This window comes from Ruditapes philippinarum, unplaced genomic scaffold, assembly GCF_026571515.1.
Source record: "Ruditapes philippinarum isolate M1 unplaced genomic scaffold, ASM2657151v2 ctg4788_1_1_1_1, whole genome shotgun sequence".
Classification (NCBI taxonomy): Eukaryota; Metazoa; Mollusca; class Bivalvia; order Venerida; family Veneridae; genus Ruditapes; species Ruditapes philippinarum.
In genome coordinates this window covers 48,799-76,366 of record NW_026865120.1, presented here as the reverse complement: position 1 = coordinate 76,366, position 27,568 = coordinate 48,799, and the positions used below count along the sequence as shown (strand labels likewise).

The window sequence follows — 27,568 nt, the reverse complement described above, 5'->3', positions numbered from 1 at the left end:
GACCAGCATGGATCCAGACCAGCCTGCGCATCCGCGCAGTCTGATCAGGATCCATGCTGTTCGCTATCAGTTTCTCTTCTTGTAATAGGGTTTGTAAGCGAACAGCATGGATCCTGATCAGACTGCGCGGATGCGCAGGCTGGTCTGGATCCATGCTGGTCGCAAACGCACTATGTTGGTTTTGTCATGACGCGGCTCATTTGACCATTACACTAATATTTTCTATTGAATATTTGACAAGAAATGTATACATTCTGAAAAAATGAACTATCTCTCTGTCTTTGCTAGCTAGAAACATGACTGATTTTGTATCTCTTTCAAATATAACTAAAAGAGGTCCCATAATTTTATTAAAATGGTCAGCGTCTTCTCAAATTTCACAGTCATTGCGTATATTTATGTTTTTCTTTGTGTTGACCTGTTTTAGTCTTACACCTAACTAAAACAAAGTTTTCACCCACAAAGTGTCTAATGTGTTAGTGTCATAGTGAAATAGAACTTTCCTCCTTTCTGCAAAAAAGTCACGAGCCGTTAAAAGTATGATTGTCTGAAGCAATCGTCATTTTCTAGTTATTCTTAATTGATCTTTGAGCATGATTTATTGTTTTAATACTTTCTTTGTATGGGGGTGGAAGTTTAGACAACATTGGTTGTTGTTCCTTATGCTTATTCGTTATCAGGAGTAATCTTTTAAACCATTTTATATACACCCATCTTTGTTTAATTGGTATATCCTGTTACGGTTTGATTTCTTATCAACACATTTGAATCGGAGAAAAGTACATGTAATCAGCTTTAAAGCCGTGGTGTAGAATAGTCATTAAAATCTATATCAAATGTTTTAAAGTATATCATCTCTGTACCAGCACTGATAAATCCTTTGTTTATTTAAATAGAAATATTAACGTCAATTTCCATTTTGTTAAAGATATCTTTGAGTAGAATTTTTTTTTATCGAGATATTTAAACTTGAATATATCTGAATAAAACAATTTACAAAATATTTATGGAAAGCTGCATCAAGAAATAAATATGAAAAATCAACAACAGCAACAAAAAATGAAAATAAACCAAAAAAAACAACAACAAGATCAAAAAGTAAGGGCGGTTCAATGAACGCAACCAAAGAAAAGGACGAACGGGGTGATTACTATCAGGGAATACAAAACTGGTCCTTCCTAAAAAAAGTAAGAAAAAACAAACACTTGAATCGTATGATCATATGAAACCGTGTGTGCACTCGTGTGAATCTTACCGTGATCGTGTGACATTCGGATGTAGGATTTGGGGACGGTCTCGAACGATTTCATACGATTTATATACGATCTTGGCACGGTTGGGCTCACTCTTGGGAAGACTTCAAATGCGTTGTATATACGGTCTCATACGGTCTCATACGGTCATGTACGGTCGTTTATACGATCAAACACGGACGTTACACCCGTACTTTTACACTGCATTTTTACCCAATGAGATCTATCTACCTATGAAGTTTTCTTGTTTATACCTCTTATTGCTCCGCGCCCACAGGCGCGGAGCTATTTGTGTTTACTATTGTTTTTGTCCATGGGCCCGGATTTGAGCAATAAATCCTTTCGATTTACAGCTAATCCGCATTCAAGAACTCCTTTCGATTTCTATATTGGTTTCCCCGTTGGTGATTCGCAGCATGTCATAGTAACGAATGAGAACCAGAAAGCAGTTCTGCTGTTACATAAATTCGAAAGCTATAATGCTGATTTTATAAATTTGTTATTTCCCTTTTTTAGTAGTACATGAAATTATAATTTGTTACATTTTGAATTATATTTACACACAGCATATCAAGTATACTATTAGTGATTGAATTTGTCAATATAAAAAAAATTTCAGGCATAAGATTTTAACAATTTTGCTTTTGATAATTATTTTAAATTTATATTTATGAAATTAAATGTTTAATAATAACATGTTGATATATTGGTTGTTTTGAAATAATTAAACTTTAGTATATAAAGTTACATATCATTAGCGTCATTGGTACAGCATTCCACTTTGTGAAACAGAAAAAAAGTTAATGGTATGACTGATGACTTGTTGGGGGTCCGTACTCAACAGCGAAAGCTGCATTTTGTAGCCTTACGAGCGGATGGACCCGATAGATATCATGACAACTACAGAAACTTTGATCTGCAGTCTGAACATTAAGTGTGATGTTTTTTATGAATGGTTTTAAAGCAATTCAACAAAAAATATATATTGATCTCCCAATAAATTAATTAACAATAGTTTTTTTATATACACAATGTATTACCAATGTCAAATAGCTTTCATATCTTTGTCTCGCACGAAAATGACGTTAGTGAATTTCCTCATACCTACCTAAAATTAAGGTAACAGTCTTCTATTATATTGATAAATACTGTATCACTATGTAACGCGTGTATAACAAACAAAAAAAATCCTGAATTTGGTCTTTTTGAAATTCATCCTATTTTTTCATTCCAGAGTGTGTTCTACTTTCAGTATTGAAAGAAACCATTTTTTTTAATTTGACATGAAAAAAATGCATGTAATATTACTATATTAAAATATTAGTCCCTTTTGTTACTATTTGTATATTTGTTACAATTATAACAAACTTTGATATTTTTATCATCTTCTGTAACTGCATGACTACAGTAGTGACACAAACAGAACACAGTACAGTAATGTCACATAACATTTACAAGTCTTGTAAGTCTTGTTTGTATTCAATGGAATAACTTTCCTTACCAGGTAGGCATCAGTGAAAGCATTTTTGTATTTTCTGACCGAAGGTCAGTAAATACAACGCTGACACAGAATTTCACGACAAACCTAACAACAAGTAGTTCTCAAAACAGCTTAATTAAAACTAGCGATTTAAAAGAGAGAAATATTTTTATTTTGTTACAAGTATCCAACAAATTACAACGCATTCAAAGTTTAAAAGTAGCGTTGTCTTATAGAAATGTCAATAAATGCACAATCACAAATTACGCGGATGAATTTGATTTAAATCAATGGAAATGTTATTTTTAGCGATGTCGATTACCGAATACTACACAAATAAATCGGAATGCCGAGTTGTGGAATATACTTATAGATTCTACATGTCGGACTGTTTCGGCGACAAGATTTTCGCTAAATTATGTACTTCAATTTTTAACAACAGGTTTATCCTGAACAAAATACCTCGAAATTAGTAAGGATTACAAAACCGGAATGCAATGGAAGTTCTAAATTTAGAATGACTAGATTTTATTCAGGCATCGTTTATGTAACTTCTCCATGATGCAGCGGTAACGCGCTCGTCTGGTGTGTGAGAGGTCTGGAGTTCAAATCCCAGTAGACGCAATTTTTAAAAAAAATAATTCTTTTTTAAGTGTCTTTGTTAAGGAAGTAGCCATAATATGCAAGGATAAAGTGTGGCTGTCATAAAAAATGAACATAAATGATATTTTGATGCTACTCTACTGTAGTTATGCAAAATTCCGTATGTATCAAACTCTGGTGCCTTGCAAGATGAATTATAGTATATAAAAATAAACTTATACAGGAAAATACATACAGATATACTGTACGATTCAGATTGCAAAGATCAAAAAATACCACAGAGCTTGCAGCCCTTTGATTTATATTAAATATCTTTCCCCTCTTTTTAATTATGGACAGTGCATAAGATAAGTATAATTATGCAAAAAATGGTTTACAAAACATTCGGAAAAAATCTACAATAGTACTTAATCTGAATATAATATGACCTGTGCGTAGGAATAATTTGGTAAGGTATCTGTAATGAGTACATTTTTTTTGCGCGCGGAGCTTCTCAATTGCTGCATTGCAGCGACATTTGTACTTGTGGTTACAGAGTTATATACCGAACAAAGTTCAATGTGTAAAATTGAACAAAGGGCAATAACTCCAAAATTAGGCAGACGGAGTTATGGTTATTTTGCACTGCAAATCAACCCAATAAAATCTATATACCTACTAAGTTTCGTGTTAGTATCTTCTGTTGTTTCAAAGCTATGTCCCAGACAAGAAAAGTGAAAGACGAACGGATGGACATCCGGACAGACTGACAAAGCGGCGACTTCCTGCTCTCCCTTCGGGGAGTATAAAAGATAAAAAGCAAGCAACATATCCTAAGGGTGATTAAACAGTATTCAAGTGAGGAATACTGGAACTACCCGATTATAAAAAAAATCGCGAAATTGGATAGAATTATAAGTACCAAAAACATGCACTCACAACACTAATATCGTGCTGAGCGATCTTCAAATATCGAAAATATAAAATCTTTGATTAAATATACGGTAAGACTTTTTTACAGCCTCCACACGGCACAAATAATGTAAATTAAAAGAACACATTTTGCTACCTTTATGACACATTAGTGCACGTTCAGCGTTTCTTCAGGTTTTTTTATTTACATCCAACATGCTCTAAATCCATTTCTCAGACATTATTTAACACACGATTGACCTTTCTTAAGAATTAATATATCACCAAATTTCTGAGGCATAATGTGTCTTTAATGTTATCATTTATTTATGCTTTGCACAATCAATGTATTTGCTTTGAACTAACACATACATTTATGTACACACTTATGTGCATTTATAATGCAGTTTTTAAGTCACTTTTTCTAATTAAAACTATTATGTGTCAGTTTTAAAATAAATGTGTGCTATTTATGTTAACTAATACATTTATTTAGTAATCTAACATCTAACCATTTTAATTTGACTTTTTTCCTAGAAAGCAAAAGAGCTATTGTGACAGTCATGTTGTTGTTGGCAATCTGAAAACTAACTTTGGTTAATTTTTTTTCGGCGAAGCTGTATTAAAATGAATTTTGACCTAGATTTGTAACAAATGAAATTGTTAGTTACAAAATCTTCAGCTAAAAGAGGGTGTTTTTCATTGGTGGAAAGACTGGCTGTTATGAAATTTAAGGACAAATTCGTAATCTTTAGTTTACTTGTCTCTAAGAATAAAGTTGTATTAAAAATATTTATACGATTGTAAACTAAATATCACAACGTTATGACCAAAACAAAGATACATCAAAATACAAAAATATACAGTACATATGATTTCATGTACAATTTATTTTGTTGATAATATTAACAACAAACCCAACTTTTAGTTTTTCAGCCTTTACTTAAACATTCGATTACTACTCACTCGTACTTTATTTGCCGTAGCTTTTCTGTTTTCTATGAAAATGAACGATATTTTTGATCAACAAAAAGATTCTCCAGAGCTGATATGAATTGCGAAAATTAATATATTTAAAATGCAACATTATCATAAAGAATCGCAAAACTTTAAGTATTATTTTTTGTGCGTAATAATAATAAATTAATTTATTCATAGTTATTCGGCGTTTGTTTGCACCGGTAGGTAAATTTACCGAAATACACCCGAATTGACTACCTCAATCTGAAACTGTCTCACTTGATAATCAGTGCCATTGATGGGTTATACAAAATTGAGTTTAGTACTTATTATAAGATAAATAGATATATTTCTGTATATATAAAACAACATTTATATTTTACATTCCACATTTAAAGTACATTGTAAAATATAACCTGTGTAGGTGTATGACACGTAGCCATGCCAGTAGGCTTAACTAGTACCTCCACCTCATACCCCTAGTATATACAAAATACTAGTCAAGCTGTGCAATTTTTAATAGAAATCCTTTTTTTATAAAATACATAATTATAACTTTTACTAGTAAGGTTATGTTTAACTTTTGATTTAAGTCTTCAATTATTCATTTTTATTGCCAGATAGATAAGAAGGCATTATAAACAGTATAGTTCAGAGTTGATATGTTCCATTGATTGTTTATTACAGTTTGTATTCTTTCATAAATAAAAGATATAAACAACAAAAGATTTTGGTGTTATTATCATGACCTAATAATTGCAGCATTTTATGCACAGAAGTGCTTTTACAAAATGAAGGTCAGATACATATAAGTTAATATTATTTAACAATAAAATTCAAGTTGTCAGCTGATTGTGGCCTTTGCAGTCTCTAAATTTGGTAGTGTGGTTGGTTATTATCTGGTATTGACTTTGAAACCAGTAGTCAAAAGTCACGGTGACAAAAAAGCTTCTAGCATCTATAATAACATGACTAATTTGTTGACATTATAGGAGCATACATGTTTCAGCTAAGTTTAGACAACTGTCATAGATTATACTAGTAACCACCAAATATATTTCAATTTAGACATTTATATTGTTATAAAGTATAAATATCATGAATTTTGAAAATATTCTAAAGCTATAAGACATTTTGCACTGAATTTACGCCGATTATCTTTTTTAAAGATATTTCTTGTTTGTTTTGTTTCTCAATTGATTGTCTTCACACGTGCACACAACAAACACTTTAACCACAGGCACGAGTATCGGACCTGGGAAGAAAATATGACCACATTGATAAAAAAATCCTCTGTGTTCACCTTAATTGTGTCAAAATAAAAAAGTGAAAAATGAGCCCCCGTAAAAATATATACTATAAGTTAAGAGAAGGTCGGAAACTCCAGATTCGAGTCTACTAGCAAGGGATTCATTTCACGGGTCGTTGTGAAAACAATTGTACAGACAATTAAAATACACAACTGTCATAAGCATCTGATACACGCGAAATTCGAATTTCAAACCTTTCCACGGTCTTGAGATTTCTTTCTATTAACTGTTCAAGATTTTGTAACAAGTCTTCTGATTGGCCAATATCAACGAAACCGCAACGTTTCACACATTGATGCCTAATGGCGTAGAAAGCGATCGAAAGACCGTGTAAATGTTTGAAACTCAAATCTCATGTGTATCAGATGCTACTGACAGTTGTGAGTGGTCTCATTTCATGTATTTAGTAATATTATTTAGTACATTTAAGTGATTTTGACCCGTACTCAGCTGACAAACATGTATTAGTCTATGTTTACGTACCGAATCGTTGTGCCGCATTTTTGTCAACCAAGGAATTCTAGTACAAATACAGCTTTTCACCGAATGGCACGAATGTGTCACATTGATGGTTCTCTGGTCAACGCCGTATGAATACATCTACGAATGTTTTTATTACAAAATTTTACCATCACATGTTTAAATGTTGAACATTGCTTTGGCCAGTTTTAGGGGACCTGGAAGGTAGCTTGCAATAACCTGCACATTCCAAAACAGGCTCAGTCAATCTTTTAAATTTTGTAGTTTTGTGTGCTCGTTAGGTCTTCTGCTCTCCCTCACTGTATTTTACAAAATTTTATTTATTAATTTCTGCATGGAAGAGTAGACACGAGTGTTTAAAAGTTTAAAGAAGTGATATGGCATTGCAATTCATTGAAGTTGTAAGGTTGCAAATTTGCTGAAAAGGTAAGCTGTGGATCTATTTAAATGTAGAAAGGGACTAACTGGGGCCATTGGGGAGATATTGAATAATTGCAATTGTGATGATTATTGCCATTGGTACAAGTAAAGAAAACATCCTGTAAAAATTAAAGATTCTCGTGTACCGACTCCGTGGTCCGATGACTACCTCCCGGGCGTGGGTTCGATCCCCGGGAGATGCTATGGTAGTTTAGCACGGAGGAAGGTAGTCTTGTTGTGGTGTAACTCTCCAGGAACGATGATTAGGAAACTACCCGCCTATATGACTGAAACACTGTTGGGAAAAGGCGTAAAATGAAACAAACAAACAAACAAAAAATCTCGTAAGACCGTAGGGTGCAATTACTATAATACTATGTTATGACTTTGGAGGAATACATTTTTTTTAAATGCTGTAAGTCTTTCAAACGAGAGTTAAAACAGAGCTCTTGTGTGCTTTGCATCAATGTGTGATAAATTGACATTATACCCATCCAAGTGTAAATGGTGAAACAAAATAACTTTACATTTTTGTCATTATAATTTTTGTTCAAAGTTATATTCTACTTTACAAAAAAAAAAAAAAAAAAAAAAAATCCGCATTGCCGACGGGAAATTTATTTATTGTTCAAAATGTATCGGTAACGTTCGATTTCTAAAAAAATTGAGGCAGTCACTTTAGAAGTTTGGTAGTTTTTAGATGAAATATAATACATTCTTAATTAATAAATATTGGTTAATGAACATTATGGCAGTGAATCTCATGAAACATAATTAATTATTAAATTCATCTCTACAGCGAAAATACGTGTATAATGCACTTTAAACTACTTCAGTAACTGCTCTTATAATTGCAAATCCCTGAACTACTTGCACTATGCTCCGAACGATTAAATCACTACTTTAAAAATAGCATAAACTACTTTAAAACAACATAACTATCTCATGAGTGAGTCGGTAGCCCATATGTACGTGTTTCCGGTGCCTTTTATTAAATACTTATATCGTCAATATAGACAGATAAAGACTATTAGATATAGTGGTTTCTTAATCGCTTAAATAAGCAAAGATCGTAACAAATATTCGATTTAAAAAGTACTTTGAAAAGATTGGGAGAGACTGTAGATTTTTCCCTCTATCCATTTTAAATGTTTTATCAACTATAAGAATTATTGCACTAAATCCGAAGGCGGATTCAAGATAAGTATAGGAATTGATTCGGTGCATTTCGGTCATCTTAAAACAACAAGAAGTACAGAAACAAATGTCAATTATTTGGATACACATTTCCGCGACTTGTAAAAGTGTGTTTAATACATGTAACTCATTTCCGGGAAACGTTCCCTGATTTTTAAGCTTTATTATATTCAAACAAGTAGATGTATTTCAAACAATACGATTTTTAAATGAAAATGTTGATTGTTACTGTATAAAAATTGACGACACACCACTAAACGTACGCCAGAGTGGGTGGAGGTTCGACAATACTGCCAAGGAATCATGTTTCCTGACGGCAACACACAAAAACGGCTCCATCCTCCCGAGTTAGCCACGACAGTTCAACTAATCGTCTCTGGTACTTGAGGTGACTTGACCTTGACCTGCCGTGTGCCTTCTCTGCAACGTGCGCAAGCAATCAAGCACGTTACATAACAATTACATAATTGTTGGCCCTGTTACTTAATAGTAAAAATAATCCATTTTACATATGCTTATTTTGAAGCCCCTTTTATGAATGATTCTGTCGGAAGAGGTTGTAGACAGTTCAAGTATTTGTCTCATTTCCAATACTATAAATAATATACTTAAACATTTAGTAGATTATTCCTAAGGGAAGATGTTTGAAAATTTACAACGAGTATAGGCTTGATTGAATTGAGTTATGTGATTGGCGTGTGAACCGCCCTCATGATATTTTTAATAATTGTAATACTAGCTCTTTATCTAAAATTCTTGAAAAAATACAAAAAGGAAAGTTAAAAACTGTGGGAATCTCCCTTATGATTAATTATCATGATAAGGAATCATTATCATAATTTGGGAAATACAATTAAAGAAAATGTTTAATTGTTCAATATGAAATACCAAATAAAATAATAAGCACCGGCCCATTGTGTCTTGAATTCACAAGACTAGTATATAAATAAGTGAGGATGTGATTGAAGGCAGTTAATTAATTTATTTGTTTATAAGATGTTATTTTTAATTGTTAATTTCAATGCTTCTTGTTTGTTATAAACTCGTCAACATATATATCTTTTACATACGTTTACTTATATCCGAACTAGTTTGGCGACACCAACAGACAACTCTTACATACGTTTATTTACATTTATACTAGTTTGGCGACACTAACATACAACAGTATGTAAGTAACTGTTGTTTGTAACCAAATGCATTATGCTTGCAAGGATGTAAAACACCAGTGGCCAAGGATTAGTATTTTAATAGCAGATTTTGTTATAATTAAAGTTGAAAAAAGGTCTTCAAACTTGCAGCTCTGGTTCTAAAATCATACAGTTTTACCACTAGGCTTCTATCAATTAATCCACAGTGTTCTGATGGCGGCTGTGCAGACTAAGGTCATCCGGATCTCTGTCTTATCAGCGTCTACATATTTCGCTATCAGTCAGTACTTTTGTACTTAACTGTTATAAGTAGATTTTATTAAGAGTGAAAGATTGACAAGCCCAACAAGTCCATTTAAGATCTTAAGTACAACTTTTAAATTCGAAAGTGTTGATAATTACGTGACATAAATTAAATCTAGAGATGTGTTTAATATGTAGTTGTTGAAATACAAGTGGTAATTCTTGACATAAAATGTGTACTATTAATTGGTTGCACTTGTTAACCTATAAAGACGTGCAGCAACTTGTTGTTTGCCAACTAAGTACTAATGTACTTGTTTGAAGTGATCCTTTTAAATAAGAAATCGTATTATATATAATGATACAACCATAACAGACGGACAACGGGAGCATAGAAATGTAGCACTTTTTGCCAACGAGAATTTTCATGTTTAGAAAATATTGAAAACATAGATGTATTTACTTATAATCATGATCAAAATATCAATTCAACAAACAAAACAAAAACAAAAACAACAACAACAAAAAAACATGACCAGATGTTACATATTTTACATAGCTACAATTAATTGTTCAAGAACAAAATACAACTGTATTAGGATTGAGCATATAAATGTTCATACTTTATATATAACTTACAACTTTATCAAGTAGTATTTTATTAAATTATCAATATAATACTTATCACTATTTGAAACATAAGTCGAACGCGATAACGTTTTCATCCATCGGTCGTACCATTATGATATAATGGGTTGTGCAAGTTATTCAGTTATGACACTTTGCATTTTTATTGCAATATAGAAACACGTAATCCGAGTAGTGGTAGTGTAGTGTACATAAAATGATGATTTGTTTGTAAATGTTATGAACTTAGCATCATATGTTTTCTTTGTCATGAACTGACATTGAATTGTAACAATTCATGTTTGTGATAAACAGAGTAGAATAACAACCTTTTTTGAATACGCTCAATACGTTTTAACCTGAAACATCTTCAATTAGGACGTATCACTAACATAAGAATGGGAAATAACACTAAGTTTCAGCGATATATAATTAAGACTAAACGTATAAGAAAGAAAAGTAAAACTAACCCCGACATCTTATTAATACTACTAATTTATGTCTATGAAAAATAAATTATTAACTTTCTTATTGATAGCATAAATTCATATTTCCACAATGGTAGCAATTAAAAAGATAACAGAAAGCTACAACAACAAAATGTTTTTGTGTCGTGAAGTATTTGTATTGTTCTTAAGATGTACAATAAAACTTCGATTAAAAAAACATGTTACAGCCACATCTATTTGTAGTCATTAATTTTAAAGCATTATTCTATAAAAAAAGATAATCAACCACACGGTTACAATACACGTTACATGTACCATACTCAAGCTATTACTGCTTACCATCTGTACTAAACATCATATATGTGACGCCCCTGGAGGAAAACCTGACATTTAAGAGGTAGTGGATGAATATAGCTATTGTTGGATCATTCAAGTGCAGATTAATGTTCTCTTACTTTCCCAGTGTAGATTAATGAAGCCTCGCTATTTTAAAGTCTCATGAAAACACTATTTGTATTGCAGGTTGTAGAGTAGATGATCGGTCCTGTGACCTCTGGAATACTGATCCATCGTGTTACAACTGGAATACGGCGCCGCTCATACAAAGCTTGACTCAGATCGTTGGGATACACATAGTGTCATGGCGAAAAAAAAAGTTTTATTATTTTATCCAGAATAGAACAAAGTTCAATATAACACGAATAAATCGCGACAACGTGGCAAGATAAATTTAAGAAACTTAGAAAAATTAAGGATCGCTAACGTAGCTGGTTAAAATCCTGCCAAGAACAAGTCGTTGTTTTGCTGAACAAGAATTTTCATACTGGTTTCTTCAAGGAACGGACTCTTGAACTCGCACGTCTATAAGCTTTAAGGTACTAAATAAATTCTTTATATACTTTATATACTAAATGATGAATAGAGAGGGAGAAAAAAAGGTGTTGAAAATACTATAAGTAAAATACACAAGACAATTTAATCTTATATACCATTTGGTACAGATTATTATAGTTTTAATAAGAAATGAGCTATTTGACAGTACTCTGAAAGAGCAAGGGAACTAATAAGAATAAATTATTATAAATATAATCAACATATACTCTCCCTTTAAAAATCATTGTAAACTAGTTAGCAAACAACTGGCACAATTGTATCAACGTAAACGCCAACGTTAATGTAAAAATAAATCGATTTCTGCAAAACCTTTCTAGAAGTAAATTGCACTAGTGTGATAGACCTATACGTCCGGGATCTAAAATGTTTCATATTTATAATCAGATATGTCGATATTTGTATCTTTAGCTTCCTTTCCTTTTGAATTCCTTTACTTTTTTAATTCAGCAAGAGGTATTCTAATAGACATGCTGTTGAACTTAACATACGGGAGTGCTAGAAAATCATGTTTCTTACTTTTGCGATTTATACAAAAAAATGTTTTGTTGATAAGCTGTAGTGAAGTGACAAAATGACGTTGTTTTTGCTATTTTTACTTTCTGTTATTGTTGTTTGCATTGCTTTTTACTGTATATTTTGATCCGATTACGTTTACGTTATGTCAGGTTTTTCTCTACAATCAATATGCAATATTCTTTCCTTTTTAGTGTTTATTAAATAGGTTAATGTTAAATAATACCATTAATAGAATTATTGTTCGCGTGCCTGTGGCACGCCTGACCAATTTGTTTTTGTTATTAATGCGTATTATTTAACATGAACCTATTTAATGATCGACATTATTTTTCAAGCAAAAACAAATGGACAGTAACGAGTTATTTGATTTAATTTAAAAATCAGATTTTTTGGAATTCCTGCCAGATCTTCTTTTTTATGAAACCAAAGAAATAACTTTTGACTTTAAACTACCAAAAGTCACCAGGGTGCTGCAGATTTAACCCAGGATATTCCAAGTTATATTCAAGTGATGGCAATTTCCACTCAGGATATGTTTGTTGATTATCCAGGGGAGATATAACAGTTAAAAATTAACGTATAGTCAATATAAATGGTGCCCAAGAGCCCAATAGGAGCTCATATTGCTTTACGTTCCAAATTCTGTTAGAACGGTGTTGCATGTAAAAGATTGAAAGAAAATTTCCATTGAAGGGAAATTGAACTATAGTACTAGTCTCGGTGATATATCGCCTATCTTATTAATGATTGTCGAAAAAGAGCTTTACAGTTTGCTTTTTATACACATTTTAATTTTATGTAATTTGTAATTTGATAAAACGTTATTCTTCGTTGATTTGATAACTGGTTTGTTGCAAGTTCATTTCCATTAATCTATATTTTTATATAAAGTACATATATACAACAGCTTCATTTTATGACAGTTTATTATGATTTTTACCGGATTTATATGGTTCCTTCATATTTTACATTTCAGAGTATAAACCATACCTCTAACTCCTCCTTAATACGAGTATAACTAAATATAATGCATTATTGAAATTAGTAAGCTTGTTAGACGGACCTGATTAACTAAATTTAATATAGTTGGTACATATTAACCAAAGTTAACAGAAATTTGAAAATACTGCTATGTGATGGACAAAAAAGAATTATGTTGATCATTAAGTAGTACATGTATTTATATCTCATATTAATATTATTATATAGACAAACAATGTAACGTCGGGTAACTTTTTGCTAAAGATTTAATACCTTATTTGATAATTACAGTTTTTTATCACATATATTCAAATAACTTTTCTAACTTTTCGAATAATGGACTAGTATTGTATTTAAGTGAAGTATACGAGTACATCGATCAATCACCACATAGTCGTTTCGTTTTTGACTCTTTCTCTAAAAGGCACATTATGCCTCAGAAATACATTATAGATTTTAAATTCGTTAGAAATGTCAAAATATGTTTAATATTGTTTAAATAATGAATTAGGAGAATGTTAAATGCTTAACAAATGAAAAAAGCAGCACTGAAAATGCCGTTATGTATCGTAAATGTAGCAAAATGTAAACAAAGTAGTATTTTGACTGTCATACAAAATACTTATTCACTACTTACCAGTTGCTCAAAGTTTTGGATCAACTCTGACAGTAGTAACTCTCTGACAGTAGTATTTTTTCCATAAGAATATTTGAAATTATTGGCGTCCGCGCTGAAACGCGACGACCTTTATGGAATGCATTCAGATTTTGTGAAGGGGCAATCGCAACTTTTCGGCTCTTTCGGTCAGTCTTAGTCGAGCATGTTCCAATTGGTGAAAGGGTAGTTTTTGTTTATTGATTTTAGATACGAAACGGTCGCCCGTGCTGTAAGAAGTTAATTCTATTTTGTTCTATTTGTTTCAAGGCAATCGAGTTTATGGTGGTTTGAATGGAATGTTGATTTTCCGAGAACTTTGACTTTTTTTCAACAGAAACTCACGTACGAGGTATTACGGGTTTATAAATAGGAATATAAACACACTATTGGGTCAGACGAGAATTGTTAAGGAATGCAACAAAATAGTTGATTGATTTCCCAATAAATCAATTAACAATTGCTCTTTATTTATCACCAATGTCAAGTTGCTTTTATACCTTTGACTCGCAGGAACATGGTGTAATTGAATTTTTTTCACACCAGTCTAAAATTCAGGTAACTGTCTGCCATTTTAATGATAAATAATGTTTCACCATATCAACATGCCATGCAAATTCATTTCTCATTTTTATGTACCATTATTCTTGTTAACGCGTATAACAAAAAATCCTGAATTTGGTCTTTTTTGAAATTGATCCCAAATTTTTTTATTCAAGTGTAAGTTCTTTTGTTTGTTTGATTCATTGAGTTTTACGTCACACCGACGGAGAATAGGTCATATGGCGACGTTCCAGCTTTACTGGTGTAGGAAGACCTCAGATGCATTTTTTCAGGCACGAACGGGCACCTGAGTAGAACCACCGACGTTCCGTAAAATGTGTGTTCTACTTTCGTTATTTATCTGGGACTTGAAATATAACCTCTTTATCTTAAGTCCCAGGTATTAGGAGAAACTTTTTGTGTGTAAATTTGACATGAAAACAAATGCATGTAATATAGTAAATGTTTCTATATTAGTCCCTTTTGTTATTATTTTATATACTGTTTGTATATTTATTACATTTACAATAATAAAAAAAACAGACTTTGTTCATTTTGACTTTTCTTTTATTTGTCCAAAAGAAATACATTTAATATTCTCATCTCAAGCAAGCCTACGAAAGTTCATGATGAACAATGTCTTTCGTCCAACAATTCATTTATGATATACAATTCTAGTAAAATCCAATTAACCAGTGAAAAAGTTTATAAGAAGATATCTGGTCATCAGGTGTTTACTAGTTCATCGTCACTTGCTGCATTTCTTACTTGGACGCGCTTGTCTCATTACAGAACTTGCCAGTGAATTGAGAATCGTCACATTCACATTTAGTGGTGTGATCATTTTCTATCACACATTGGCTTATCTTTTTACAGAGGCCTGAAAAAAGCAAAATAAATGAGAATTATACTTCTTTCATTCACATTACGAGGGCGTTCAATCGTGTAACTGATGCGCTTCCAGACCATGTAGATAGACCACTAGAAACGGATGTAATCATAAAAAGATCTTACAACGGCTGCCTGTACAGACCGGAATATCTAGCTCGAGGGTAACTGCTTACGGCGGTACCGGGGTATATTTGTATATAAATCATAAATTCGTATTTTTGATCTAATGGATTTTCTTCGTTTTTTAATAATCTTCATTTTGACATACATACGTAATTTTGTCATTGATTTGTTTACGTTTTTGCTTATAAATCAGGTGTTTGTATTTTGCGCTTTTGGCTAATGGTTGCTATGTTTTTGTTTTTACCATTTTGCAGAGATTGGTGTGATTTTTTCGCCGATCTATCACAAACAAGTGCAAATACGAAATACATTAAACAAATTTTCGAATGTTTTAAAAAGTAACAAGTTTACATACTGCTTGCCGTACAAAAAGATAAATTGCAATAGAAAGTGTTCTGACATGCCTGCATTTTTAAAAATATTTAGTTACTATTCTTTTACAGAAAATGATTTCAATATATATTTAAATGAATACTATCAAAAGAGACATATTTCTAAACATACATTCTTCACAGTGACCTAGTTCACCATGGCAGATGTGTTTCGCCGGACACTGCGATGAAATAAAAAAAAGAAGTCATAATTATTCATAAGCATCTGATTTTAAAGCAAAGTTTAGAATCTCAAGAGACAGTAACTGATGTAATGTAGGGATTAAAGTGATAAATGATGAAACAATGTCGTGACGGAAGAAGTTCGTGAGGGAAGTGATGAAGTGATGGCCTAATCGCCAGCATTTCTATCTCTCACTTCTTAGTCGATCTCTCCATGAGTCTCCAAAATGTAATCATTTAGAAAAGTTGTTAAAAACTCTTACAAGAAAGTGAAAGTTTGCATTCCAAACTTAGATATTAATTTTATGTTTAGGTTGGCCAATAAAATCAAATCAAATGCCTGTCACTATTTCATCATAGGAGTATGTTTTAAAATTTAAAATATAATAAAGGTAACTTTTTGTCAAAGTCAAAGCTAACATTCGTAAATACAATTCAAAGTTTATTGCATAAAGTATGTAAATACAATGCCTATAGCACAATACAATTTAGCATTTCATGGTGTGGACACATGATGTTATTAACCATAAGCAATGTGTTAAATAACATGGCTTGAATTGTTTACACTAAAATAATTATCATAAACTACATACATAATAAAAATTCGGATGGCTAATATTTATTAGATGTATTATTTATATCAGTCAATGCGCAATACATACGTCAGCATTACTCGTGCAGGTTATTTCCTCGTCAGAGTCAGCATTCATAACTTGAATGATGATGGATATACACAAAACAAACTGTAAATAAAAACAAACAAAAATTTGTCGGAAGGACAGCATGTTCGACTATTTTTAGCGTTTGATTAAAATAATGAAGAAATTTCTTTGTTTAAAAAGGGCAATACTTCTGTCAAAATCTATGTTAGAGTTAGTTGGACCTCCTATTATGCCCTCAAATACAAAAAGTGAGAAGATTCAACTTGGACTATCAGTGTGCACGCATACACTCTACCGAAGTGTGAAGGCAACGCCTACGCCATCACCGACCCCAAATAAGTACAAACGCTCTCCCTGTTTTTCGAATAGTGAAGCGGTTAGATTTTATGATGGTACACATGGACCAATGCTAAGACGATTGGTTTAATACAATAGTAAATGAGACCAGTAGAATTGTCAATGGTTTTTGACAGTGACACATAAAGTGTTTTTTGTTTTTTTTGTTTTTTGTTTTTTTTTGTCTTTCATGGTTCACTTTCCGATAAAATCCAGTCTTTTACCCATTGTATAAATAATTGATATAAATATAATAATGCTATTAATATAATATAAAATGTTATATATAAGAGAAGAATTATCTATGAAAAAAAAAATCTTTTTTTTTTTTGGGGGGGGGGGGGAAGGTTCAGATACGCGAATGATTAAAAGGCATATAGCCATTCTATTAATGTTAAATTAACAGTTCTGCAAATTAGTTCCAAGAAAATGAAAATGCGATTATTTATAGATGCATTCAAAAATCTGACATAATAAAGCATTACAAAAATCAAGGATAATAGATGTATGTATAATCAGATGATATTTTTTTAAAAAATAAGAAAAGAAAATGTTTCAAAACGCGTCGTTGTATATCTTTATGATATGCAAGCTTGAAACAACATGCTGTAATTGTTAATAAGATCATATTCAAATTAAAAATTAAAAAAAATGATAAATATTAAACCACAATAGAAAAAACTCACCAATGCGCATTTAAGGTTCTTTCCCATAATGACAACAGTTCCAAAAATCAAAACAGAATATCTTAGCCAAGGAAACGATTTTGAAACGAGCTTCGTGTCAGTTGGACTTAAATACAATTGCTTACCCTGTGCACAACTGCGCATGCGCATGAAATCGAGTGTCCTAGTACCCCAATTGTTCTTTAAATATGACTCGAACGTGTGTTGCCAAATATGTTTTCTTTGAATTAAGCAACAAATGTAACATTCGCATCTTTTGTTTTAATTTTATTGGAATTTTCTTTTGACGTGAACAATGGTAACATATTGTGTTGATCATATGATTGCTAGGAAATATATACTTTGTTATATTTAAGCATATCGGAATTTGAAGTCTGCACAGCTGCTGGAAAATAATTTCTTCTTCTATCCCCACGTGAATGAGTAATCAGATAATAGAACTGTAATAGGTATCGTAATTTCTATTTTAAACAGTAAATGCAATATGTAATAAGAATGAAAATCAAATAAAATATTAATATGCTTATAATTTAATGCCTTTCTTAACAAAATGGGTTTTTGTTTTCTAAGCCAGGAATTATAATGTCATTGTTATGCAAGCATTACTTACATTTCTATATGTATCGAAAACTAAACTTAGAAATTAACCAGTTTCACTTTGGTTGAACATCTTTTTTGAGTAAAGATAATATTATTGATGTCTCTTCAAAGTAGGACAACTACTACTTTACAGTATTTATTTATATGTTCCTATTTCTTGTTTTGTTCGTTTGACTTTATAAATTTTGTGATATGCAATATGGACAGTATTATTTAAATAAACGCATATGAAAATGAAAGGATAATGGATACAGTAAAACCAACAAATTACGTATAAAAGTTTATCTCTTATTTTACATAAACAGCTTTGAAAAACCTTGTAAACCGGTCTCCGTTTCACAAACAATAACAATTATGATAACTGACGAATGACCTAGAAGTGGTTCATAACCACACCCAACGCATTAATTGTGTGAAAGTTTGTGTATGAAGCCAAATATAACTCCACATACAAATAGAACATTGTCTTTCTGCTCATTAATTTCGTTAAAGTTCATTTTTTACTCTCAATGTAAATTGATTATCTTTTATATACTGGATGTAATTTTAGATTTAAAAAAAATACTTTAACAATTACAGTTTAATCAAAAATTTAAAAAGGAACGTTTTGTTGATATAAAAAATCCACGGATTTGCAACATGTACATAGGGAAATACTGAAAAATACTGAAAAAAAAACGAAAAAACAAATCGTAAGAAAACTTTCTTTTGTAAAATTAATTTTGTTACTATGACAGATTAATCAATGGAGTTACTAATCATGAAAAATGAAACACTGTAAATAAATAAACCCGCCGTGTTTCGGTAAGCGAACTCAATTTATGACACCAACATTCTATGTAGTCGGTCGGCAATTGAATTATATTTATAAATACTGGCAAAATACATGCAAATTATAAACATTGCAATATATCAATTGAACACACAAATGATCATATCATATGTTGGCCATGGACACTTATCGAACGTACCTGATAAGTTCGAATTTTTTAGCGTGTGTTTTGAACTGTTTTGGATATTTTCATGTCCATGAGTAAAATAACAGGATCGAGAACATTATTAGGGGGTCTCGTAATTTGGACAAAATTAAAAAATCTGACAGTAAGCTATAGTGTTAAATAAGCTCAGAAGGTTCTTGGGTAAAATGTATTGTTTGCTAGAAAATGTAATGAGATCTAAACGGAGTGTAAAACGTTTTGTGGGAGGAAGTATGTTTAAACAGGACTTTAATGTCTCATCAATTTAACTAGACAGATAAAGAACCATCCTTAGCATTTTGTTTAAGAACTATCCTTTACATTTTATATCATAATGGCAAGAATTATCCCCATTTTTTTAGAACTACTCTTAAAATTTCATATAGAATGGCAAAAACTCTTTTTATAATGACCAGTGTGATTCCCGGACTTCCATTTGAAATTTAGATTGACCCATGGAAATTCTTCTTATATTCAGTTCTTCATTGTAAGTATAACAGGCAGTCAAACTGATTTAAGTTACCCTTCGGCCAAAAATGTTCTGTTTGCAAAGCTATGTGTTATTCACAGTCTTTTTATTTGTGCATATAAACTAAGGTGACTTAAAGGTCCCCTGGGTCGGGAGTCTTTGTATGTATTGTTATCATGTATATGTCACTATAATAAACAATTTATTTACTTACTTTATTTCTACATACATTGTATCTAAAAGTGGGGTGTCGTCACAAAAGGTTTGGGATTCGCGCGAGTAACCAACTTGGTACCCTCTTTATTCTGTGTTTTAAAAACAGTATGATATGTGCGAACATTTCATGCTGGTAACAGTCGAGTGAATTTCCAACTACCAGCTGTTAAAGTAAATTCAATATATTTATCGCATAAAGCATGTAACATATTTTAGCAAACAATACATGAAATACAATGGAAATTTATGGGTTTTACTTATGTTTAGACGACATATTGTCAAGGATTTTTTGAAGATCTTATATTATTGGAGAATGTTTGTTAGTTTCTCAGTATATAAGCATAGTATATAAATTTAAATAGATTCTAAATAGTGTGCCAGTTAGTTTCCCTTAACAAGATTTTGAATTTTTGTAAGGTAGGCCAGGTATAAATAACGTTTTGAATATTTTTAACGTAGTTCTCTAAATTTTGGACATACATTTGTATAAGTAAAAGAGGATATTCATTTTCGATCATATTCGAATTACAATTTAAACAAATTCTCTTCGTCCTATGAATATTTATGTAGCGTCCGCGTTCTATTGCCAAATCTTGTGAAGATGTACTACGAAATTTTGTTTAAGATATGCTGAATTTTGCTTCCTGTATAAAGTCGAGATAACTGTATAAAGTCGAGATAACTTTCTAATTTATATTCATGCTTAAATAAACAGTACGTTTCGAGACGAGAAGATTTATCTATTGATGTGCACCATTGTTGATAAAACACATCTTGTATCCGTTGCTTAATCATATTTACGTTAATTTGAACGTTAAATAGATTTTGCCATAAATACATTAAACCGTGATTATAAAGTATTGCTTTTATCTGACTGGCCTAGTTATTACCGATATATGTATTTCCTAATTAAGCATCCCTTAATAACATATTAACAGTTTTAAATAGTAGTATTTTATCAATATAATTTTTCGATACACATTCATTGGTGTCCTCCCCAATTCTGCCGAATAGAGCATCAACGTTTGTGGAGCGACTTACGCATAAAACTTTCCTACACAATTTCGTATGTACAATCTCGCGTGATGACCCCATACCTCCGCACAATAATTAAGAGTAGACATTACAAAAGAATATTCAATAAGACAAATTTTTGGGATACAAGTATTTTTAATTGGTAAACAATGAATAAGTTGTGAAGAGAAAACTGAGCATGTTGAGCGATTCACTGATGCGTGTGATTCCAATCCTGTTTTTAAACAAATGAACACTAAGATATTTAAATGACTGAACGATGTCAATATGCGAGTTACATATATAAAAGTCATATGATGTATGACGACCGTTTTCAAATATCATTATTTTTATTTTTAATTTACTGACGTTTAATCGAAGTCTCCATGTATTACAGTAAGTATGTACATCATTTAACATTGATTGTAGAGATTGAGGGTCATAAGCAAATAATGCACCGTCATCAGGGATCAATAATAAAAAACTTTAACTTTATCAATACTTAAAATACCATTTAAGTTACTATTAATATTTTCTACAATATCATTAAGGAAAAAAGACAGAGTATGCTACTATCTGGGTTCCATTGTTTTACTCCAATGAAAGATGTTATGGGATCTGAATTCGTAGAATTATATCGGATTACAGATTTTCAACTTAGTACGTCATGGATTTAAAAAGCTGTAATAAGTTTAGTGCTTACGTTCGCAGTAATTAATTTTTGCCACAACATTACTTGATCTATCCGATCAAACATTTTTCCCAATCTTAGAATGTTACATACAGTTTCTTTTTCATTGATAATGTTTTCAACATAATAGCATGAAGAATGAAAACACAATCATGCGTAAACTTTAGATTTTTGAAAACCATATTGGCTATCTTATCATGATAAATTTTCGTCTGCACACTTAGTAAGTCTAGCTATTAGCATTTTAGTATAAATTTTAGATAAAATATTATTCAACGTGATTCAACAAAGTCAAACGTTTTTTTTTAACTGTAGACGACCTTTACAGTCATTTGAAGAATTATTTGGCTCAAATCAAAATAACTTGCAAAATAAAAATGTGAATGCAAGTAATTTAGACCATTTTCTAAATTAAGAAAAAACTTATATTAATTTATTAAAAAATGCTACGTTTTCTCAAAATAATAATAACAGTGCAGGCCTTGATGAAATTTATGCTGAAATATTTAAACATTTGTTTGAAATAGCATTAGCATTTACACTTCAATTATTCAGTCGTTTATTTTCTACTGGAGAATATCCAACAACATGGGAAGATGGTATTGTTTCAAAAATAACCAAGGAAGGTAATATCGAGGACCAAAAAATTATAGGGGAGTAATATATTATCACTACATTTAGACAAGACTGAGTCAATCTTATTTGGGTCATCCCATAATATTGAATGTAATGACACAGTTATTAAACCAACTTCGTCGGTGAAATATCTCTGAGCAACCATGGATCAATCATTATATTTAGATGCAATGGCTATGTCAGTAATGCAGAAGGCAAATGCACGCTTGAAAAATTTATAGCTCAAAAAAGATAACCTTACTCAACATACTAAGAAACTACTTAGTCTAGTTATGTCCTTTATCCAATGTCATTTTGATTACTGTTGTTCAATATGGTATCTTGACCTGCCCCAATTCCTTAAAAATAAACTTCAAGTGACTCAGAATAAGATGATTAGGTTTGTACTTGATCTTGATACTAGGTCACATATTAATCCAAATGACATTTGCTCACTCAACTGGTTATCAGTCAATAAACGTATAGATCAGATCATCCTTTGTCATGTTTTTAAAAGAAAAAAAATGTCTTGGAAGAGTATTTCATCCAACAGGACACTGTTCATTCTTACATTTCCAGGTTAAGTAGCAAGGATGCATATGCATAAGGTCAAAGGTTTTGGATCCAAGTCCTTCTGCTTTTGTGTTTTTTGTTGTGGAACAGTTTGCCAACTAAATTATCTAGCATTCGCAAGTTACCTTCTTTCAAAGTATCTGTTAAGAAGTATCTATTGGACAGATTATAATTTGTCAATACTTTTTATATGCGTTAATATATAATTATTAAGCAGCGAATATTAGATATCTTTAAGCAATAGTGGTATACTGCAATTAATTATTATAATAGGTTATCTCACTACTGTTTATTCAAACTCGAATTTGAAATAGAGAAGTACCTGCAGTTAAACATGGACACAAAATATAAAACTACAATTACAAATTTTAGATTATATACAAATAATTTAGCCATAGAAACGGGACAATATAACAATACTGACCGAAAACAACGATACTGTACTCAATGTGATATGACAATGGTCCTTATCTTTATTAACTTGTTTGTCCGAAATATAGGCAGTTACGAATTAAAACTTTCACCCCGTATTTTTGTAGATTGCTATCTATTCAAAAGTTTACTACTTTAATGTCGAGAGATTCTATAAGATCTATTTTCAAATTAGGTCGATTTTTATACCGGTAATTGGCTTTCAGAGAAAGACAATGAAACTACTCCAATTTAAGAATTAAGATATCTATAAACAACTTGAAAATATTTGTTTAATCTTAATTGTTTAATCTTAATTAAAATTGTTTAATATTTGTTCTTCTTGTCCACTATACATGCTCATATTGATATGGCTATACATATTGCTTATATTTAATGCCAATGCAATGTTCTGTTCTGTTCTATTTCTGTATAATTAAGCTCAAAAGCTTATCTGGACGTTTGGAAATCTGTACGACTTCATAACAAAATGTATGTCAAACTTTTCTCCTTATATTGTATTGCAGCGTTCATTTGAAAGCAACAGAATTTACAGTCTGTTCGAAGATTTATGACTGATCGTTGAAAACATTTACAGGTTTAATGTTTGCATTATCTATATCGATCTTTTTGGTGTAGCATATGTTGTTCACATTAATTGTGTTTATATGGTACAATGTAACAATTTTAAACAATGAAATGTTTGGATGTTCGCAAATATTTTCTACATGGGAGTTTATAATAATAATATAACGTATGTCAAACGTTTCTCCTTAAATTTTATTGCAGCGTTCATTTGAAAGCAACAGAATTTACAGTCTGCCAAACGATTTATGACTGATCGTTGAAAACATTTACAGGTTTAACGTTTGCATTATCTGTATCGATCTGTTTGATGTTGCATATGTCGTTCACATACATTGTGTTTATATGGTAAAATTGAAACAATTTTAAACAATGGAATGTTTCGATTTTCACAAATGTTTTCTATATTGGAGCTTATAATAATAATAATATAACGTATGTCAAACCTTTCTCCTTAAATTTTATTGCAGTGTTCATTTGAAAACAACAGTCTATGTAAGATTAATGTTTGCATTATCTATATCGATCTGTTTGATGTAGCATATGTCGTTCAAATTAATTGTATTTGTATGGTAAAATTCAATAAAATATTTGAAATTTCGCTAATGTTTTCTATATACGAGCTTATAATACATGTAATAATATAATATTCGATTTATCCGCTAGAGGATTAAATCTTTTATTCAAATCTTACAACTTAACATTTTTTATAATAACACCCCAGTAGGGCCTCAAAAAGAGTTGTCAGGGGAGACAACTTACACTTGAATATGTCATATATAAGGCAGAGCAAATTCTGGGAACGGTCTTTCAATCGTGGCTCACCATAGAAGAGGTAGACTAGTTTATGTTCGTTTAAAAAATATAAAATTTACATTTCAAATCTTGAATATCAACGAATATTATTTAGAATCGCACAGGAGATTAAGATACATTTTATATTTCTGCTCATTATTATTTGTTTTAATATTTGGGGTTTATTAGATAAGAACTTTGACCAGATCTAATAACCACGTGGTGATGACCAGCTGTTGTTCACTTCAAGGACAGTAGTCTAAAAAAATCAATTTTGGATGCCTTGTTTACACAAAATATATGTCAAAGTCACTCGGTTTCTTTGAAATAATTAGTAAATAAATAAAAAATTGGATTTAAATCTAGATCTTGAGTTTAAAACCTATAGATTCTATATTTATATGATGTTTCAGCACGTGATCTATACTTAAAATCTAGAGCATTATCTTATGAATGAATAAATGAGCATAGCTATAAAACGGTAAAAAATACAATATTGATTATATGGCTCGATTATGACCGGTCATGTTTTCCAACGGGAAAATTATCAGTCTCATTGAAATCCACGCGCGTGACATCATACCTATGACGTCATTTCATCGAGGCTAAGAAAATAAAGATAAGAGTAGATCTAATTAGAATCTAAATATATAAAGTAGGAAATAAATAAAATACACCAAAAGAAAAATTGATAATAATAATAATAATTTATTTAATTTATTTATTTATATTATTTTATTTTTCAACAATGTTAAAACATCGACAACAACGTGGCCATACACGAGACACGCTCCAACAGCAAATCAATAAGAGGAGGAACATTCGGACGTCTGTTTCTACAGCCATGCCTCCAGCTGACAGACCCGTAAGGGAGCCCTGTGAAGAAAACGAAATGGATGGCCAATCCGGACCTCCGGTAGATGTTGATCTTCATCATCAAGAGGCTAATAAAGGTGAAGTTAAAAAATATCATGATAAATACTTGTTCCGGTACAATGCTAGGCGCACATGTATCTGTCAGTACTAGAGATAAAATATGGAACAGTCAATTTGTAGAGTTTAGTTACACACTTTGTTGCCAAAGAAAAATATGTTGGAAAATATAAAATAAACAAAAGATTCAACTTGTTGACGGGGAACTTATAATGAGTACCCAAGAGCATCCCGAAACAAATAAAAAAATAGAAATTTGGTCAGATGCATTCGTGGTATACATGCGTATTTTCATTATGAAACATCCAGAATAAGTCAATAACCTATTACAATATTTTGCAAACATTCGTTTAGCGGCATCAACTTGATCAAGAAATGTCGGATGGTTTGAGTATGATAGGTAATTTAGGCTTAAAAAATTAATCGATTTGGGTATAAAGTGGCAAAATATTGACTCAGAATTGTGGATGATATATATGCAGACTATACAGTCCTTGAACCAGCCGGCACTTCTGAATATTCAAAAAAATGTTACGACTTTAATAACAAAGGCTTTTGTACAAATGTATCATGTACTTACAAACACGTTTGCATCAAATGCTTTGGTAACCACCCTTCAATACACTGTTATGCAAATAAACAAACAGCGCAATTCACACCGCGTTATGTATTTATATTGCCAGCTCAAAGAGTGCCTATGGGACCTTGGGTTTTCACCAATTAATATCTAGTTTCTCGCTGATAAACTCTTTCAATGCCCAAATAAGGATGATACCAATTACATTTTACAAGGATTCAGCACTGGTTTTAAACTCGAATATACGGGACCAAGAATACCTATTTTTTTTCTCTCCAAAAATCTCAAATCGGCAATTGATCAAAAATGCTTATTAAGTAAAAAGCTTCACGACGAATTTATACTTGGGCGAATCCTAGGACCGTTAAAAAAAGGCCAATTACTTATCTGAGAATAAATCCCGTAGGTCTCGTACCAAAACAAAACGGTGCTTTCAGCATTCATACCCACCAGGCAAAGTATAAATGAATTTATCGATCCTGAATTTTGCCATGTTCAATATTCACAATTCGAAAATGCAGTAATAGTTCAAGAAATAGGGGGTTCTGCTTTTATGGCAAAAGCTGACATTTCTGCATTTAATTTATGCCTTATATGGCCAGGTGATTTTGATTTATTAGGTATAAAAACCGAGGAGGGATATTGAATTCAAAAAATGCTGCCACAAGGCGCATCATGTTCATGTTTTATTTTTGAATTTTTTTCAAAGTTTTTTACAATGGCTTGTGTCTAAAGAATCAAAATCATACTACATTGACCACCTACAGTACTATATGATTTTTTTATGGCAAAAATCTTTTGAAAAATCATAAATGCTTGAATTTAATGCGAACATTTGATAAAATTTGCAATGAACTTGGTGTCGAAAAATGGATGGGACCTGTTATAACTATAACATACCTGGGTCTTGAAATTGGTTCAATCAACCAAATGGTTAAGATGCCTTTAGAAAAAATAAGGAAAGCGAAAACAGTCTCGTTTGGGTGAGAAAACTTAATATGATTAGACTCAAACACTTACTTGTAATCAGTCTATTTAATTTTATATCGAAAGCTATAATTCCCAGTGGCCGTGCCTTTAAAAGACGTTTTTATGGCGCCATGTCATATGTAAAGAAACCGTTCCATTTTATTAGTCAACCAAGGCATGAAAGAAGATGCACATATTTGGCTAACATTTTTTTTGAAAAATTCAATGGTTATGTTAT

The 27,568-nt window shown here is 31.4% G+C and overlaps 1 protein-coding gene across 1 annotated transcript; it reads right to left on the bottom strand.

Moving 5' to 3' along the window:
- Positions 1 to 15,198: 15,198 nt before the first annotated feature.
- Positions 15,199 to 18,062, bottom strand: LOC132727916 (uncharacterized). The gene is made up of 4 exons (XM_060713511.1): positions 17,906 to 18,062; positions 16,884 to 16,964; positions 16,172 to 16,220; positions 15,199 to 15,533 (listed from the first exon to the last, which is right to left on the bottom strand). The coding sequence occupies exons 1-4, from the start codon at positions 18,053 to 18,055 to the stop codon at positions 15,418 to 15,420; spliced, it is 396 nt and encodes a 131-aa protein (XP_060569494.1). The 5' UTR covers positions 18,056 to 18,062; the 3' UTR covers positions 15,199 to 15,417.
- Between the last annotated feature and the right edge of the window lie 9,506 nt (positions 18,063 to 27,568).